Genomic DNA, 20,593 nt, shown 5'->3' with positions numbered 1-20,593 from the left:
ATACTGAGGGGCAACTGTAGTTCCCTAGAAATGCAAGCACAAGCATTTGGGCTGCTGCTGTGGGCCCAGCACCGCATTACACAAGGGATGCAGAGTCTGGGCTGAGAGTGAAGTGTGTAGACTGGTGATACAGCTTGACACAGAGGCACCTGCCTGTGAGCTCTGTGGGCTGGGCTTTGTTCTCAAAGTGTGCCCAGGGCCTGCACTGTGCTGGTGTCAGCATGCCTCAGGGCAAATGTGTAGACTGGGGGAGAGAGGGGGAAAAGGTAAGGGAGAGGGTGGGGAGGGAAGGCAGGAAGGAGGGGGGGGGGAGAGAGAGAGACTGGGATTCAGAAAAGTGATGGTCCCAGATGGGCCACTGAGACAAAAAGTGAATATGGGCGGGGTGCTTTTGGAAAGTTAGGAACTAAAGAAGCATAGGGAAAGAGAGGAAGAGAATGAAATTCTCAGCAGAGGATCACAATAGAGTGAAGGGATTTGCTGAAGGGTCCTGCTGCACCACCTCCCTGCTGGGCCAAGTCAAACTCTTCGGACCTCCTTCTCTTGTGCCCAAACAGGGATGCTGATGACAACTGTGGCTGTTTAGTGAGTGCTAAGGATGGATTCCATGGTGTATTTGATACTTTGTATTGCTGCATTAATACTCACACATTTTACTGATGAAGAAACTAAGGCAGAGAAGTAGATAGTTTGCTGCTCAGGGCCTTTGTATCAATCATCACTTGCTGCATAACAAATCAGTGGCTTAAAACAACTATCACTTTGCTCACTTGTGATCCTGTAGGTTGGCTGTTTGGCCTGCTTAAACTGCAGCCACTCAGTGTGGTCACAATTTTCTAGCCAATTAACAAAGATGAGCCCAACCTGAGCAAGTCTCAGTATGTGAACACTTTTCAGATGCCTGCTTGTGCTGCATGTGGTAATATTCCATCAGCCAAAGCAGGCCACAGCCAAGCCCAGGGTCATGGGGTGAAAAAGCAGCCTCTCCTCTCCATGGCAGTCCTTGCAGAGTCACAGTGCCATGGGCCAAGTCTGCAGCGACGCTTGGAATTACCGAGGCTGTGTCTGCAAGCTGTCCACCACCACCACCACCACCACCTGGTTACTCAGGGCACGGTGCCTCTCTGCCTCCAGTGGTGGGCTTCACTTGCTGGAGCTTTCTAGTCACCATGACATTTACAGGCCTTTTCAGACCCCAGCATCAGGACGGATCCACAGTTCCACAGCCCCAGCATCAGGACGGAGTAACTGACAAACAATGCTGTAGAGAAGAGATTACCCTTGAAGCCCCTCTTCCTGTTTGACGTCCTATAAGGAGGTAGTCTGCTTGGGGTACTGCTGGGTGTGACAGCCGGGAGCTCAGAGTGAAAGGCTGCCTGCCACCTGCTGTACAGAGAAGGCTGGTGCCTGACCGGGACCAGGAAGGAGCAGAGGAGACTGCACGGTGGGGCATTTTTTTCACTCATTCATTTAGCCAGCCTTCCTCTGCCCAGTTCCTATCACCTCAACGTACTCTGTTCTCTGCAGCATGGAGATACACACTCACATACACATCTACACACATGCATCACACACTAGACACACATGTACACAACTTCACCCCTCTTTTTCTGGACTCCCATCAGCCTTTGATCATGTATCATCCTGGGATGCAGGAGGGCAGAGATTTGGACTGCTGACCACTGTGCCAGTCTTTTCTGAAGTGGCAAAAACAAAACAAGGTAACATCCAGAAAACAATTGTTTTCATTGTTCAGCTAAGAATCGGTTATGTTTTCAGTACAGTTCCAGATCACGAAATGCATCTGTTTTGCTACTAACCAGCCTACATGTCAGCACCACTACTGCAGTGCTCCCTGTGCTCAGCAGCTCTGTCCAAGCTCACCCAGGCTGGGCTACTGGGCCTGCCTTCCAAACCCAGGATGAGGTGGAGAGGGACCCAGGACTGGGACAGGTAGACACAGGCAGAACAGGATGTACCTTTTTCAGATTCAAGCCTTGCTTTGACGGTGCAATGGGCTCAGGGATGTGAAATCCACCTGGGCAGCTAGATAAAGTTTGGCCAAGGTGTCTCTATCCTGATGTCCACCCCCAGGGTGAGGGGGGGGGAGAGAGAGAGAGAGAGAGAGAGAGAGAGAGGAAAGAGGGAGAGAGAGAGAGAGAGAGCGCACCGGGGAGCCCAGGCACCTGGGTCCAGGTCCCAGCTCAGCCCAGGCTCTCCATGTTTCTAGAACGACATTTAGGCACAACCCTATAGTTTCAGCCCACCACTGGACCCTCTGTCACTTCACATTTTTCTCTAAATTGATCACTCCCCACCCCTCTTTAAAAAAAAATCCTTCCAATCTTATTCAGTTAGTGGGAAAGCAGCTTTGTGTAAAACAAAACAAAAACAAATTAGAGGTAGTTGGGCCTGGCTTCACAGCCCTGCCGGGGAAACCTGAGCCAGCCCTTCCTGGGCCATGGGACTTCCCAACTGATCTGTGTGGATAGCACTGTGGAGAGAATGTTGTGAGGGACTACCCAATGCCGGGCAAACATCCATACTACCTCACTGTGTCTTGGGAAAGGATGAAGTGTGCATATTTTTCCGCATTGTTTTGATTCTTTCCTTTCTCCTCCATCCTCCCCTGCCACCAGGCCAGTCCAAGCCCTAAGAAGATTCTGTCTGAAAAAGTGCCACTGCCTCCTCGGCCTCCACCCATCAGGCCTGTTCTGTCACACATGCTCCAGACTTGAGCTAGAAGACTTTCCTCTTTAAAAACTAGTTTCCTTAACTAGAAGATGGACTCTTGGAGATGAGAAAGGGGCCCGGGGGAGGGAGGAGGAAGGGGCAAGGGGAAAGGAATTGAAAATGACACGCTATGTTATATTGATGTACCAATTACCCCAAATGAGCACCACCATTCAGTAATGCAAGCATGCGCTAATAAAAAAGTCATTTCCCTCAACAGTTAGAGTAGATTAAACTTGCACTTGGTAAGACAACAACAACAAAATGAGCAATAATTAAACAGCACAAGATGTAAAGCAAAATGTGTCTTCCATTGCTGTACTCTCTCCTCTTCCCCCTCAAAGCCTCAGTCACTAGGTTACCAGTGTGTAGGTAGTGGCATCTCCACCCAGAGATGTCTGATTCACCTGTCCGCACACATATACAACAGCCCCCACCAGCCCAGTCTACACACGGGGAGACCCTGGAGGCCTGCGCTGCTGCTTCCTTTGGAGCTGTGTCTTGGCAGTCTTCTGTCAGGCGTGGTGCCTGCCACAGACTGTGCACTGCTCTGAGTACTGCATGTGCTAATGCTCTTTATCTCCCCCATAACCTTTCAAGGGAGGGGAGATTATCAGCACCTCATTTAGGGATGCACAGAGAGCCCAGAGAGCACCCCAGGGTCACTGCGCTGGAGAGTGGCTGAGACTATGCCAGAGTCCATGTGCAGAATCGTTCCCCTGAGCTACTTAAATAATACATGAAAACTATTTATATGATTATATGTCCATTGCAGTTGTCCTGCAGTATGCACAAAGGGATTGCTCCAGGGTCTCCTGCAGATACCAAGCCTGCAGATGCCCAAGTCCTTTGTGGGAGTCGGTGTAGTGTTATTTGCCCAGAGCCTATTGGATCCTCCCATATTTCTCACCTCATCTCTAGATGACTTACAATGTCTATCTAACATGATGCAAATGCTGTGATACTGGATTGTTTAAGGAATTGTGACAGGGGCAAATTCTGCATGTAATCAGTACAGATGCAGTTTTTTCCCCAAATATTTTCTTCCTGCAGTTGGTTGAATCAGAGGATGCGAACTCACAGATGCTTGGGGCCCACAGTGCCCCATACATTTATTTTGGAAGAGGATTCTGTTTCCCATAAGCAAACAAAAGATAGTGTGGTCAGCAGAAGGGCTGTGCAAGCGGTGGAGCCTGGGCAGTATGGCTCACACTCACTGGTGGCTGTGGCACAAGACTCATTGGCACCAGCCTGAGTCTTCCCTCTGGATACACAAGAGCACTGAGGGGTTAACGACCTGGTGGTGACACTGAAAGTCATCCTGCTCACACAAGTAATTCCCTCCTCCTGTGTCCTGAAACCCTGGCTCAGGCCAGTTCCCTGGAGTGAAGGAACCGACCGGTTCCAGCAAGCTTCTGTCCTCTGCCACTTGCCCAACCTGGAGACTCAGACCAGGGCAGCTCTGCCAGGCTGTCAAGTACTGGCCGGGTGTGTGGGGGGTCCTTAGAGGACAGGGAGAGGAGGTCTCACTCTGGATGGCTGCCTCAGCTCTCCAACTCTCCCTCAGAGACACTCAGAGTGTTTTTATTGATTGTCGGCTATGTCTAGACAGTGAGAGGTAGCAACACACTCGACAGTGTGACACAGTGTGGGGGGGCATGGGGGCTGGGGTGGGGTGATGCTGTCTGCTAGACATCAGGGAGGTGACAGGAAGGAAATGGCATCCGGGAGGCCAAGGGATGCACATGCAATGGCAGGGAAGTGACAGCCAGGTCCAGGACACAGGGACTCCTGTTCTGCCAGCCAGTCCTGTTCACCGTCAGCGCTGAACTGCCATTTGGGGCTGGGGCTGATTTGGGTGGGTAAGGTAGAAGGGAAGGAGGCCTGCCTTTTAGGCTCATCCAGTGGTGAGGGACAGAAGAAATCCAGGGCAAGCCAGCTGCTTTTAGTCTGTTTTGTGCTACTATAACTGAATACCAGAGAATGGGTCATTTATAAAGAATAGAGATTTTGTTGGCTTATGGTTCTGGAAAGTCCCAGAGGATGGTGCCAGTGCTGGGTGAGGGCCTTCATGCTGTGCCACCCCATGGCAGGAAGCAAGCAGGGGGGCTGGGGGAGCCAGGCTTGCTTTTGCCTGCTTTTGTACAAATCTACTCTTGCAAAATCTAACCCATCTTGTAATAATGACATTAACCGCCTCTCGAGGCTAATGCCTTAGGGAATAATTTCCTGACACCTACACCATGGGGAACACTTTCAAACCACAGCCCTGGTGATGTAAAAATGAGTCTGTGGGAATTACACAGGAAGTCAGGCATAGCTGGATCGAGGGGCGCCCACCCTTGTCTGGCGCACCAACAGAATGTGCTCTGCTAGGACAGAGGGTCTTTCTGTCTTCTACACCATAGTATGTCAAGCACATTGGTGTGTCATCTGACATGTGCTAAACATCTCAGTAAATAATTAATAATTGAAGGTATAGCTGTATTTTCCCTTCCAATTACTCTCACTAGAGCCAAGACAATAGAACTTCACCTGCTCCATTTTATTCAATTCTTTCCTCTCTCCCTCTTTCCCTCCCTCCCTCTCTCCCATCCTTCCTTCTCTCTCTTCCTTTCATCCATCCATCCATCCATCCAACCATCCATCCATCTATCCATCCATCTTTCTTTGGGCACAAACCTTAGCTCCTTTTGGTTTTATTTTCTTCTGTGTGGGCTTCATGATCTCAGGCTTCTCCCATGTGGTAACAAAGATGACCCTGGGACTGCAAGGTCACTTCCTCCAATGAAAAGAGAACCTTCGTTCTACATAATGGAAAGGGAGCTATCCCTTCATGGTATTTCCAGCATAGCCTCAAGGCAGCCTCTGATTGGCCTGGCTGAGATATAGAGCCCCAATCATTCAGGCCAGGTTAGCATAATGTTTACTGACTGGCCAGACCTGAGTCTCATGTCTACCTCAGGACTGGAGAGTGATGCCAATTTCCCATGAACCACATGGACTGAGAATAGCTGGAGGGGAATTTTGGGGATTTCCTCAAAGATAATCAGGAAATTATTCCTGGAGAAGGACTAGGTAGTTCTGGGCAGAGAAAAACAGCAAATGTCCACTGAGAGGGTAGAGGGGGAGGACAAGGCAATGCCTCTGACGGCTATTGCTCTAACACACACCTGGTATTCTTCTACCTGTAAGATGTTTCTTGGACCTTTCCAGCTCTTGCTGCCCCTGGACTTAACACTCACAATCTTTCTTTCTTTGGAGATGCTGCACCACACCCCAAGCCCTGCTCATGCAGCTTTTCCTCCATGGTTCAGTTTAAATGTCACTTCCTCCAGGAAACCTTTCTATGGCACTTTGCATGTCCCTCACTGTGGCACTTACACAGTCATGTGATAATCACATGTGTAGCCATCTGTTTCTCTACCACAGTGTGATTCTATGAGGACAGAGACTCACATGTGTCTTCTACACTGTAGCATGTCCTGGTAATAAAACCTACCCCAACAACTGGCTCATAATGAACTTCTCAACACGTATTTCAGGACTGAGGCTATAGCTGTCACTTTCTGCCCAAACAAGCTCACCAGAACTATGCCTTTTCCATTCTCTCTCCTCTCTTTCTCTTTTCATTCACTTGGTGTACTAGTTAGGGTTCTCAAAAGGAACAGAATCCATGGGAAATATCTATGTAATTTCGCAAGGGGTTTTGTAAGTAGCTGAGAGAGGCAGGGGCAGGAGACTGCTGTCTGCACTGAAGAACGGAATCCAGCAACTGTGCAGCCAAAAAGATGAGGGCTGCAGGACCGCAGGGATCAAGGATGCAGCACCAGTCTGAAGTCACAGGCTAGGAAGCTTGGGGGAGGTCACTGGTGAGTCTGCATTGGAAAGCTGAAAGCATGGAACACCTGGAGACGCATGTCCAATGGAGATGGCAGCAGAGGATGCACCCACACAGGAAGACTGGAACTTTTCAAAAGGGGCACACATTCTTCTTTCCTTTTTTACTCCTTCCAGGCTACAAGCCTTTTGGTTGGTGCTGCCTACAACTGGTGTGGGTCTTCCTCCCTAGGTTTGCTGATCTACATGTCAATCATCAACAGACACACCCAGAGCTGTGCTGTACTAATCTGGTAGGTGTTTCTTAATCCATTCAAGTTGACATAGCATGATCAACAGTCATACTTGCCCATCTGTCCATCCATCCATGCAGACTCACACCAGTGCCCTCCCTCAAGCTTCCCCGCCTGTGACCTTGGACTGGTGCTGTATCCTTCATCCTTCTGGTTAAATGGCTGATCCCACATCTGGGACCTAAGTGGCACACAGCTGTTTTGCCTTCTCAGCATCCCTTCTCCAACCATGAAATAGAGACGAAAGGAGCCTGTAACTCGAAGGGGTTCCAAAGACCTGGCTCTGGGACTCCGCCCTCCCCTTCTGTGCCAGGTGACCATGGAGAAGACTCTCCTCACTGTGCCCTCCTGGTGATTCAGTGGAGGCAGGGGTGAGGCAGGCTCTGAAAGCTGTGTGCCAGGGCCAGAACAGAATAGAGGTGAATGCAGTTTAGTTGAGGCCAAGACACTGAATGGGAAGCTTGTGAAGGGCCCCTCAGAGGCGCCAATCCCACTGATGTCCAGTGAGGGGTTCACCTTTCAGCTCTCCCGGCTCCACTGGGGAGGCCCCTCTGATCAAGTCTAGGGAAGGACCCCACAGGGACATGGACATTGAGACCACTGTTCCTGGACCCAGTTTAGCTTCATGGGTTCTCAGAATGTAAGAGCTGGATGGTCCTCCAGAAATCTGGGTGCACTAACCCCTCAGTGAAGGAAGCAAAGGTTCAGAAATAGTGAGTGCACGGTCCAAAGTCACACAGCCAGCCAGGGAAAGCTGGTAGCAAAGGTGGAGTCTTCTGGTCCTGAGTTACACTCTCTTCCAGTTGTCACACCGCCTTTTTCTGTGTACGTAGTGTTTGTTAGGTGCACAGTCCTTTAAACCTGCATTTAAATGCAAACAAAGCAAGTAGACTCTGGAGTTGACAGAGACATGCTGGGGCAGGAGAAGGGTCAGATGTTAGAAAACAGCTTCCCAACACTGCAGTCCATGTGTTCCTGCTTTGCTCCCAGGCAGGGCTCTCGCTCGGTACTGCAAGCTCTCTGCCTCCAGTCCCTGGGCACAGGAACTCCTGAGCCAAGGTGTGCCAAAGGCACTTGAGTAAAAAGAGAAACCCAAAAATTTTGGTCTGACTGGTCACATTACATGGCCTCTGTAGAACTTATCTCTATTTTAATTTACTCACTTTCTGTGTTTGCAGACTATCTTGCCCCAGTTAGAATGTAAAGTCCTGGGGCCCAGGACCTTGTTGACGATCATCTTCCCTATAGTAGCACAGACAGCAGTCACCAAATATCAATATATATTTGCATGAATGAGTAAATAAATATTTGGCTGGATCAATGGACCAACAGATAAATTTTTTGACAGATGTGATTGGATGGGTAGCTGGGTGGGTAGGTGGGTGGATGGAACAGGTAGGAAGGTGAGTGGGTTTGAAGGACTGTGCATCTAACACTATGTACACAGAAAAAGGCGGTGTGACAACTGGAAGAGACTGTAACTCAGGACCAGAAGACTCCACCTTTGCTACCAGCTTTCCCTGGCTGGCTGTGTGACTTTGGACCGTGCACTCACTATTTCTGAACCTTTGCTTCCTTCACTGAGGGGTTAGTGCACCCAGATTTCTGGAGGACCATCCAGCTCTTACATTCTGAGAACCCATGAAGCTAAACTGGGTCCAGGAACAGTGGTCTCAATGTCCATGTCCCTGTGGGGTCCTTCCCTAGACTTGATCAGAGGGGCCTCCCCAGTGGAGCCGGGAGAGCTGAAAGGTGAACCCCTCACTGGACATCAGTGGGATTGGCGCCTCTGAGGGGCCCTTCACAAGCTTCCCATTCAGTGTCTTGGCCTCAACTAAACTGCATTCACCTCTATTCTGTTCTGGCCCTGGCACACAGCTTTCAGAGCCTGCCTCACCCCTGCCTCCACTGAATCACCAGGAGGGCACAGTGAGGAGAGTCTTCTCCATGGTCACCTGGCACAGAAGGGGAGGGCGGAGTCCCAGAGCCAGGTCTTTGGAACCCCTTCGAGTTACAGGCTCCTTTCGTCTCTATTTCATGGTTGGAGAAGGGATGCTGAGAAGGCAAAACAGCTGTGTGCCACTTAGGTCCCAGATGTGGGATCAGCCATTTTGGCTTCGAACCTTGAGTTTGTCACTTGCTGGCTTTTTGAACTGGAAAGTTACTGAGCTGTTTTGAACCAGTTTCCTCACCTATAGATCATAGAGTTTCCACTCATAAGGTCTTCATGAGAATGAAGAAGGCCTGCTGTGTAGTAAGTGCTCTATAAGCACGAGCTGCGATTGTCATTGGTTCAGGACTGGAGTAAGGATGTCCTGCACAGAGGAGAATTATAGAAAGGAATTTATAAGCTTTGATGTAATAGACAATTTTAAATATTATTTAGCACATTCTAGTTGGCAATGTCAGGCAGAGTCCTCTACTAGACTTTTGAGCTAAGGATTTCCCATATTGAAGCCCATGTTTCAGGTAGAGTCAGTCCTCCATATCTTTGGCTTCTGTGCCCTTGGATTCAACCAGCCGTAGAGCAAAAATTCAGAAAAAATTGGTGTCTGTACAGAACAGGTACTTTTTTCTCGATTCCCTAAAAATATGATATAACTATTATTTCTGTGCCATTTATATTATATCAGGTATTATGAGTATCTAGAGATGATTTAAAGTGTTCAGAAGGACATACTTAGGTTAGATGCTGTTTTATGTAAGGCAGTAGGACATTTGCAGATTTGGTGTTAGCAGGGGTCTTAGAACCAACCCTCCCAGAATATCAAGCGACAATTGTAATTAAATAAAGAAGATATCTAGCAGGTTCTGGTAAAAATAAACTCATTTCAGTATAGGCCAGTTCCTGGGTGGCAGCTGTCTGTGTATCACCAGGACAATGGAGTTTACTGTTATCCGTGGGACCCTGAGTCAATGGGATCAGAGCGGGTTTTGGCCCAAGGTCCTGTGGGCTGCTTTCTCCAAGCACAAGACTCCTGGGATGCAGTACAATGACTATCCTGGGCTGGCAGAACGAGTACTTTATGGCTCAAGAAGAGTAAAACAAAGCATAAGGAAAAAGAAAATGTGGGCAACACTTTTGGTGGCAGGATGGATGCACACACGGATGAATGGACAGAAAGCTCTGTCTTCTGGAAGAACCAACACCAAGGAGAGATTGCTGGTGAGATGAGCAGATGCAGAAGCAGAAATAGAAGCAGAGGGTGTGACAGGAACCATTAAACCAGGAAGAAGTGGGGTGCAGAAATGGGCGGCAGCAGCAATGTGGGTTGAAGCAAAGAAACCAGGTGTCTGTGAATGTGGAGGAATGGAGAATGGAGAAATGGGCTTGTCTGTGAGACAGAGCATGGCAGGTGCGCCCCACTCCCAGCCGCACTTCGTTCTGGAAACTAAGATAGTTGAGAACAGGTAACTTCTTTGGCTCCCCATGTGCCTGCAGTCATTCCATTTGGCCACTAGATGTCGAGAATGCATCGAGAGGGCACATGTCCAGGTCCAGGAAATAAGTGGAGAAAGTCAGCAAGAAGGGGGCTTTAGGGCCACTGCAAGTGAACTGGAATGGGAAGAAGGTAGAGAAGAGCTCTTACCACCAAGATCCATGGAGGAAAGTTGCTGCATTTTTCATTTGTGTGCTGTTTTGCAAATTTGCGGGATTTTCAGGACAAAGGAAGAAGTGAGAAACATTTTCACATTAACTAATGTTCTTTAGAGCTTGTGAACATTTTTTAAAAGTCAGATGAATAACTTTAAAGTTCTTAAACCTTCAGCCCAGATTAGGGATGGTGATGGTGGAGGCAGTGGTGGCTGCTAATGTCCCATGGCTTTTCTATGTTTTTTTTTAACTGTATATCCTTTTATTGGTACATTTTAGGTATACAATATAATGACATTCATCATTAGAAATTTGCACCTTTACATAATCTCTTGGTTCTTATTTTTCCCCCTTCCCTGCCCTCCCTTCAACCCCTCCATCCCTCCCTATTTACACAGACTTTGTTTCCATTTTTTCATTTTCTCATATTAATTCCATTCCCTTCTTTCCTTTCCCCTACCCCTCCCACTTCCCCTTACATTTTGCCCCTTTTCTTCCTATTTCACATTATTTATTATACCTTTTAGTCCTTATTTACACTTTCAGTTTCTCACACTAGAGAAACCATGGCTTTTACTATGAAGAGGTGTTCTCAGTACTCTGCAAAAAATTAACTCATTCATTACTTACAACACACCTATGAGGTAAGTGCTGCTATTATCCATTTTGCAGGTGAAGAATCAGAGGCTTGAGAGGCCATGTGGCCTGCTCATAGTCACGTGGCTGTCAGTGGGAGCATCAGGAGTCAGCCTTGGCATCTGGACCCAGAGTCCATATTTGTTATGGCTGTGTCTAGATGTCCCCCTGAAGCCTGGGCTTTTCAGAGATGGCTGGGTCTAGAATGAGTGACACTGGGATTGATTCATGGTGCAATGTAGGATCAAGGGCACTAGAATTAAAGGTGTGCTACCTGCCCTAAGTAGCCTGGATAAGGTATAAGGGATAGAAAGAGCTGTGGTCATCCCTTGCATGCTTTGCTACCTTCTGCCCACCATGAACTGTTTCTCCTTTGTGATGCCTGTCTGCCATGCCACCCTGCCTTGGAGCCAGCTAGTTCCAAGGGACTGAAACCTGTACAAACTGTGAGCTAAATAAACCTTTCCTCCTTTAACTTTGAGTGTTGGGTATTTTGTCACAGCAAGAAAAGTAACTAAGACAATATTGTTATTTACCACGCTCTCTGCTACATGTTGCCCATTGACTCCTGACTCATGACAAAGGGAACTTGCTAAGCAATAGAGCAGTGCCGTGATTTAATGGTAAGAGGCACAGAATTCCTCATTCCAATCAGCTCACTTCTTAGGACTCCCAGTGAAAATGAGTATGATGACAGAGCTGTCCAGCAGTTCATTTCAAGTTCCCTGACTTTGAGCACCTGGTTAGGCAGGAGACACCTTTGGTGGAAGCCTCTACTCTGGAGCCAGGAATTCCACGATATTTCTGTGCCTTAGCACAGAAAGATGATCATAAACTCAATACTGAAGAAGAAAAGTGCACTTCTAGTTGGGGACTGGGAGACAAAATACTATTTCTATTTCAGGTTTCCTGGGCTGCCAAAGGTATTCATACAGAGTAGTAAATGTGGTATATTTAAAGTCAAAGACCAGAATTCTGATCTGATTGAATATATACTTATCATATGATTCTTTTACTCCTAGATATTTACCTAAAAGAAATTAAAGCATATATCTACAGAAATAATTGTACAGAAACATTCATAATAGCTGTATTCACAATAGTCCCAAATTACAAACAAACCAAATAACATGAGAATAGACAGATTGTGGTATAGCCATACAATAGAATGCTATTCAGCCATAAAAAGAAATTCCAATTCATACACCATCTGAAGTAAATCTCTAAAATATGTTTGCTGAAAGAAGACAGGCCCAAAAGAGTTTATATCATATGAATCCATGTGTATGGAGCTCTAGGACATGCAGAACCAATCCATAAGGACAGAAACAAATCAGTGATTGCCTAGGGTTGGGAGAGTGTTCAGGAATTGGCCATAAAGGGGCATGAGGGACATGTTTGGTGTGATGGAAGTTCTGTATCTTGACTGTGGTCTTGACTACATGGATGTAAATTCTAGAGACTGCACTGATCATTTGCCTCTCTGGGCCTCAATTTTCCCATTCATAAAACTATGGTTATTGGATTAAATAGCATCTAGGATTTCTCCTGGCTCAGAATTTTCCCTCTTTATTATGGAAATAGTATACCAAAGTGCAATTTGCTTCATAAGAATTCTTTTTATAGGTAAGGATGAGTGTATTCTAAAACTGCAGAAACCTAAGTATTAGGTTATGTAATCATACTCCTTTTGGGGGCAGAGCCATTTGTAGGCCCATTCTATTTAAGAAATAGCTGAGAAAACTATTTGTATGTGAGTAAGAAGGGTGTTTCCCCAGAGAGTTCCCAAAGTTATGGGGGGCCTCTTGCATTCACACTGGAGGAGGGACACAGGGATCACAGCTAGCAAGACCAGAGAGGACAACTGAGGAAGGCCAGGCTTGCCATACCCTCTGGGCTGTGGTTGTTCTTTGTTATTTCCTGTCTACTATCCCACGACTGACATGTGGACTTGGTGAGGATAATTATGGTGGCCCTCATGATGACAGTAATTATGATGGTGGTCATGGTGATGAAGAGGGACATGATGGTGATGATGGGGTGGTCATGGTGATGAAGATGGATGTGCTGCTGATGATGGTAATGATGGTGGTCACAATGAAGCTGCTGTTGATTCCAATCTTTATTATTATTATTTTTGGGGGGGGGTACCGGGGATTGAACTCAGGCCCTTGCGCTTTCAAGGCAGGTGGCAGAACCACTGAGCTAAATCTCTGGCCTGATTCCAATCTTTAGAGTTTGTGCAAAAGGAAAGACATGCAAGGATGTCATGGGAATAGGGTGGGGACAGATGGGACACAGAACTTGGGGTGGAACTAGGAGCAACAGAGTGGACCATGCTGGACCAAACAGACTGCTGTTTTTCGCATTCCTGTGTCCCCAGGTCATGAAAACCTACCACATGTACCATGCGGAGAGCATCAGTGCAGAAAGCAAGCTAAAGGAGGCCGAGAAGCAGGAGGAGAAGCAGTTCAACAAGTCAGGAGACCTCAGTATGAACCTGCTCCGGCACGAGGACCGGCCCCAGCGCCGCAGCTCTGTGAAGAAGATTGAGAAGATGAAGGAGAAGGCGAGTGGGGGCCCTGGCCTGAGAGAGACAGGGGAGGGAGAGTACAACAGGGAGGCCACACGCCTGGCCCACACCCTTGGCCTTCTCCCTATCCCCCAACCAGTCTTTGAAGAGATTTAGGATTTCTGAATATTGGTGCTGAATGTCCTTGAAGTAGGGCATGATGAGAGGAGGGTAGTTCTGGAGTCCAATGCACTGGGGCTTGAAAATCCCACACTTAGGACACCTCACTGAACCTCAGTTTTCATATCCAACAGGTTGGTGAACAAGTTTCATCTCTCAAGTTGACACTGATCAATTGGTCATGCCCACCCAGGCTTGGTTAGAAATGTTCTAGGATCATTTGATGATGTCTGCCATGGCAGGGAATTCCAAAGCACAGGACCAAGTGCGTTCTGTCACTCTAAATGAAGTGACCTCTAAGATTCCTTTCTCTTAGAAGCCTATGATTTTCTTATTGAATTTTCCATCTTCATTCATTCTGTGCAGTCACTAAACATTTGCTGATTTCCTTCTAGGGTCCAAACAGTGCATCAGATGCTTATTTGGGCTTCTATAAGTCCAATTCTATGATTATAGGATCCCTTGGGTATAGGAAATTGGGTGAGAACAAAGTCCAAGAGGACCTGGGTAAACTGGAAAAGTAATTTAGAGGCAAAGAAAAGAAAATTGTAGGGTAATTCCTCTCTCTCTGTCTCTCTCTCTCTGTCTCTCTCTCTCTGTCTCTCTCTCTGTCTCTCTCTCTCTGTCTCTCTCTCTGTCTCCCTCTCTTTCTTTTTATTTTTTTGAAACAGGGTCTTGCCATGTAGTTCAGGTTGGTCTTGAACTCATGATGTAGCCCAGGCTGGCTTCAAACTTGCTGGGATCCTTGTGACTCAGCCTCTGTAGAGCTGGGATTACAGGTGTATATTGTCATGTGTGGTTCTCTAGGGTAATTTCTAAAGGCAAGGAAAACTACAACAACCAGGTAGAGACCCAATTTAAAAATGGGCAAAAATTTAAATACATATTTCTCAAAAAGGTAACCATGTATAAGTGATTAATAAGTGCATAAAAGATGACCAACATCCTTAATGACTAAGGAACTGCTAATTGAAACCATAATGGAATCTGGACGTGGAGACACATGCCTGTGATTTCAGCCCTCTGGGCAGCTGAGGCAGGAGGATCACAACTTTGAGTACAGCCTGGGCAACTTAGTGAGACTCTCTCAAAATATAACAGGGCTGAGGACGTAGCCCAGTGGAAGGCCCTAGGTTCAATCTCCAGTACTTCCAACAACAAAAAACAATAATGAAGTACTGCTTCACATCTATTTGAATGGCTAAAATTGTTTTTAAGCATTGGTAAGGATGTAGAGATATTGGAGTCATCACACATATGCTGGCAGGAATGTAATGTGGTTTTGTTACTTGGAAAACAGTCTGGCAGCTCCTTAAAACATTAGACAGAGACTGTATTACCACATCACTCCATGATTCCACTCCTAGATGCCTATCTAAGAGAAATTCAAACATGTCTATACAAAAACTTGTATCCAAGGTGTGGTGGCACACACCAACTACTCAGGAGGCTGAGAGTAGTATGGAGGATCAAGTTCAAGGCCAGTGGGCAATTTAGTGAGACTCTGTCTCAAAATAAAATAAAAAGGGCACAGGATGTAACTCAAAGGGGGAGTGCTTGACTAGAATAATGAGGCCTTGGGTCCAGTCTCTGGTACTGAAACAGAAAGAAAGAGACAGAAAGAGAGAGGGAGAGGGAGAGAGCAAGGAAGGGAGGAAGAAAAAAGAAAAATAAGGGACAAAGGAGGCTGGATGGGGATGGAGGAGGAAGAAGACAGGGCTTGAGAATGGACAGGGACCAGGTTACTGAGGCTCCCGAGCACCTTGAGAAGCCCTGGGGTTCCATTTATACCCCCATCCTGGTAAGGCCACGCTGAGGCTGCTGTGTCAGCTGTCACTGCTGGCTACACAAGTGGCAGACATGGTGTCGGGCCTGCACTCCCCACAGTTCACAGTTGTGGTGTGGGATTGGACATCACGAATCCTTCCCTGAGAGGCTCAGTTCTGAAGCCTGCCTTTTTCTTCTTCCAGAGGCAGGCAAAGTATTCCGAGAACAAGCTGAAGTGCACGAAGGCCCGGAACGACTACTTGCTCAATCTGGCAGCCACCAATGCAGCTATCAGCAAATACTACATCCATGATGTCTCTGATCTCATCGATGTGAGCACTCTGGGAACTGGGCTTGTGCATCTCCTTGCCAAAGGGAGTGGCCGTGGTCCTTAGCCAGTGTAGGGTGCTGACTGGCCAGTGGGCCCCTGCCAAGGGGAAGGGCAGTGAATGTTGAGGCTGAGCTTCTGTGTCATCTCTGTTGGAGCCGGGACTGTGTCCCTGTCTTCTGTGTCCTGCACAAAGGGGGACCCACCTTGTAGATGCTTAGTAAAGTTTCAGTGCTGGTTGCTGGTTTCTTTCCCTCTGGCCCGTGTGTCCTGTGAGAAGGAGGTCAGAGGGTCCTCACTTTCTGGTGGCTGCAGAGGAGAACCCATCAACACCATCATAGGGAGGGTGTTGCCTTCCAAATCACCTAAGGCCAGGCTCCTCTTTTGCCTACCTACTTTCTTTGTGGCTCACATAACCCTTTCATGCATTGGTTTGCCAAGCTTTTATTGAGCACCTACTATGTCCTGGGATGTCCTGTCCGTGGGCAGCGATCTGGCTTCATGGGGTGCACCCTGCAGAGCACATGTGAAGAGGCAGTCACAGTGCCGTGTAGCAGGGGTCACGTTGAGGGGCAGGGGCACCGGACACAGCTGTCAGGGAGGCTCCCTGGAAGACAGGCCCTCTAAACTGAATGGTGAGGGAAGGGTGCCCCAGGCAGAGGGCATCCGTGTCAAAGCCTGGAGATGAGAAACATACAGATTTTGGGGGGCCAAGAGCTCTGTTGTTACCCAAACTTCAATGCCCAGCCTATGTGGGCTTCCCCGTGGTTTGTGTGCAGAATGGAAGGGCTCTGAGCTGCTTCCTGCTCTCATCTACACCCTCTGTCTTCCCCTCCCAAAGTGCTGTGATCTGGGCTTTCACGCCAGCCTGGCCCGCACCTTCCGGACCTACCTCTCTGCCGAGTACAACCTGGAAACCTCTCGCCATGAGGGACTGGACGTCATCGAGAATGCAGTGGACAACCTAGACTCCCGCAGCGACAAGCACACGGTCATGGACATGTGCAACCAGGTCTTCTGTCCTCCGCTCAAGTTCGAGTTCCAGCCCCATATGGGGGATGAGGTCGGTCTCCCCAGGACTCTGCCTGATGCTGTGTCTTAGTCTGTTTTCTGTGGCTGTGACAAAGTACTGAGGCAAATAGCTCCCTGGGCTTGTTTGTGTCATTCCCACCTCTAGAAGTATGGGGGACCCAGACCACCAGGGCACCAGCACCACCAGCCAGATTTCCAGGGGAGCTCAGCTGGCTATATAAGGAACCTGCTTGTTGTGGGGAAGGAGGGTCCTCAGAAGGTGGCATGTGCTGTGTGCTCTAGATGCTCCAGGTGTCTGCATTTGCAGAGGACTCCTACAGGGTGATACCCTGCTCCTGAGGCAGCTCTGCCCTCATGTCTGCCTGTTAAGCCCATCACCTACACCTGACAATTCTGTGATATTGTGGTGAAATTTGGGTCACTTGGCTAGTGATAAATAACTAGCTTTGTCAAGAGACCTACTGTCCCTTCTGATCTTGGTGGCATTTCTGGAAGGGATAGCATACCTGGTAACCAGCCCATAGGTAGTGATAGAGTCCTGAATAGAAAGGTATGGGGAAAACCGTACTGGTCATCACTCAGTGTCTATGTGAGACTGGCCAGGACATCTGTGGACACCAAAATCTGCAAATGCCTAGGGCCTTAAATAAGATGGCAGAGTATTTGCACAGAACCTATGCTCAACCTTTTATATACTTTAAATCACCTCTAGGTTACTTAGAATCCCCAGTGAAGTGTAATGCTATGTCAGTAGTTGTCACACTCTATTGTTTAGGAGACAGTGACAGTAAAGTAAGTCTGTGCATATTTGGTACAGATTCAGTATTCTTTCCATATATATTTTCTATCCTTGGTTGGTTGAATCTGTGGACATGGAACCATGGAGGGAGAAGGCCAGCTGTATTCCTCTCCCTTCTCCCTCCCCATCCACCCAGCTAGTGCATGGTGAGAAGCTGAGGGGGCTTCCCTGTTAGGAATGAGGTGCCCCACTGAACAATCTCCGGCATTGTCCTTTCCTTCTTGCCACACTTTCCTGCTTGGAAATTATTAGCTTCCCTCAATAAGATTACATTAAATCTTGTTGTAAACCACAAGTGCAGCACAGATGGAGACGTTGGTAAATTCCCTGGCCACAGCAGGAGGGTGGGTGTTGGAGCAGGATGATCCTGGCTTCCAGGTGGCATTGTGGTTGCCATGGCTGAGCAGGGTGACCTCAGGCCTCTTTGCCTTGCTGAGCTTGTCTCCATGCTGCTGTTGAGGTGTGGTGATGGCCCTGCCCTACTCCATCTTCTTCCTGCAGGTGTGCCAGGTCAGTGCCCAGCAGCCTGTCCAGACAGAACTGCTCATGCGGTACCACCAGCTTCAGTCCAGACTGGCCACGCTCAAGATCGAGAATGAGGAGGTGCGTGTGCAGGATTCTCTGGAGGACCAGACTCAATAGGAAATGTTTAACTGTGCAATGGGTGGGGGGTATCAGGTAGACTCACAGAATCGGAGGCAGGAGAGTCCACCATGGCCATCTGAACCCTAGAGAGCTGGAGGAGCCAGCAGCTGCTTTGCCTAAGAAGGTGAGAGCCACACCACAAGAGGGATAAGGGTGCAGTGTCAGTCCAAGGTCGAAGGCCTGGGAGCTCCCTGGAGAGTGGTCCGTGCATTGAGAGGCTGAAGAAACCATGGACCAATGTCCGAAGACGATGGCGAAGACTGGAGTTCTTCAGAAATGGGCACACTTTCACCTTCTTTCCAGTTTTTATTTCATCCAGGCTACAAATCTAATTGTTGGTTCCACTCTCAATGAGAGTGCTCTTCCTGGCTCTGTTTGCTGGCCTACCTGTCAGTCATCCACAGACACACCCAGGACTGTGCTTGCCAATCTGCCAGGGGGTTCTCCATCCATTCAAGTGGACACACCATGGTTATGGTTACAAAGAGCAAGCCCCTTGCCTGGGAGGGGTTTGCTTATAAAGGCCTGGCTTGTACTGGGAAGTCCTCTTGGGCCTGGAATACATGAGAAATGATGCTTCATCTATAAATCAGGAGACTAGACAACTGTGCTGACCACATACACCGAGTCTGCAATGGCAGAGGGAATGCTCACGGATGTTGAGTGAACAAGTAGGATTCAGTCCAATGTGATCACAACTGAGGCAAGCCAAAGTCTGTGTATATATAGCTGGTGTGTGTTCACAGGGATAGAAAAGAGACTGGAGGGAAAGAGTTCAAAATGTTAACAGTGCTTATGTTGGGTCTTGGGATTGATAGGGTTTTGTTGACTTTATTGTGCTTTTTTTTCTGTTTTCTACAAGAAGTTTCTGTTTCAATTATCAAAAATCTTAGTAGGTATTTAAAATCATACAGTGCAGTAAACAACCCTGAGCACCTAAATGTGTTGAGAAGTCAGGGTTCAAGGAGTAGGTCACACCTAGCACACCTCCCACGAAGCTGGATACAGCGTTGCCCCTGGAAGATGCAGGTGGAAATGTCACCTGAGGTGGCTGCATTCTGATGTAGACTGAAAAGCCCAGACGGGAAAGTTGCACACCTACTCCGAGGAGAATGCCAGCCAACCGGAGGAGGAAGGACACCAGGATGGGGGTATCTCCCAAGGTCATGGGCAGTCACGGTGAACATGGGTGAGAAGATATGGGTGCTGTCTTTGAGTCTCAAGAGGGCTGTCCAGCGTAGAGAAGACAGGACTGCCTGGCAGAGACTGGGAGAGAAGACACAGACAGTAGAGAAGACACAGACAGTAGAGAAGACACAGACAGTAGAGAAGACACAGACAGTAGAGAAGACACAGTAGAGAAGACAGGGCAGAGCTAGGACAGATGTGAGGCAAATTGGGGCTCAGGATGGTGAGGACTCTGAGCATTCCTGGGGAAGGTTATGTGGATGCAAACCAGGCAAATGACAAGAGATAAACATGGTGTGTTCTTCCTTTCTTTGTGCCCTACATCTTCTCCCAAAGGGTTTTAAATTGCGCACATAAAAAATAAAAATTAAAAAATAAATTGCTTACATGGAACAGTATATAGATAATGATGGAACTTAAATTGAAAAATCAGGGCCACATAAAGGAGAGTGAAGTAAATGCTCCTCTCTGTGGGCTGTTAATGGGCATGGAGATGCTTTATTTCGAACCCCAGCTTCCTGTCAGTGTGTATTAGAAAGAACAATTGATTTATTAATTCAATAAACATGCATTTAAGCAATATTTAAGTACTTATTGAACATATACTAGGTGCTAAGTATTGTTTTGGATAGAGAATAAAGTTAATGAACATAACAACATTGTACCTCCTCTCATGAGGCTTATACTCTAGTGAGGAAAAAAACCCAGATAAAAGTTAAAGCAGAATAACAATTAACAAATGAATATGGAAACAATATTAAGCAATGATAAACACTAGGTTAAGGCCTCAGCGGGTCCTGACATGATAGAGGTGATATTTTAGCTGAGATCTGAGTGACCAGAAAGGATGTTGAGAATAATCTTACAACAAACGTAGAGTTTTTCCATGCTATTTTGGGATGGCTGTCACTCATTTAGGGCCTGCCACTCAGACACTATCTGGTACAAGGTGTTCTGAGGGCCTGTTTCTTATGCCCCGCTTGTGTAGCCTTGCAGCATCTCTCAATTCTGGGAGAGCAATTAGAATCTTCTTCTACTGTTGTCC

At 47.6% G+C, this 20,593-nt stretch overlaps 1 protein-coding gene across 3 annotated transcripts in view; it reads left to right on the top strand.

Moving 5' to 3' along the window:
- The window catches only part of Srgap3 (SLIT-ROBO Rho GTPase activating protein 3), a 226,136-nt gene that overhangs the window by 157,568 nt on the left and 47,975 nt on the right, over nt 1–20,593 (top strand). For all 3 annotated transcript variants that reach the window (XM_004835263.4, XM_004835262.4, XM_004835261.4), the window contains exons 5-8: nt 13,481–13,666; nt 15,760–15,888; nt 16,726–16,947; nt 18,217–18,318. In XM_004835263.4, the coding sequence (XP_004835320.1) occupies nt 13,481–13,666; nt 15,760–15,888; nt 16,726–16,947; nt 18,217–18,318 (639 nt within the window). The remainder of the gene's footprint in view (nt 1–13,480; nt 13,667–15,759; nt 15,889–16,725; nt 16,948–18,216; nt 18,319–20,593) is intronic.

Source organism: Heterocephalus glaber, unplaced genomic scaffold (assembly GCF_053883595.1).
Source record: "Heterocephalus glaber isolate CG9 unplaced genomic scaffold, H.glaber_assembly_v1.0 deba00000122, whole genome shotgun sequence".
NCBI lineage: Eukaryota > Metazoa > Chordata > Mammalia > Rodentia > Bathyergidae > Heterocephalus > Heterocephalus glaber.
The sequence above is the reverse complement of the archived record's forward strand: the minus strand, read 5'-3'. Positions and strand labels throughout refer to the sequence as shown.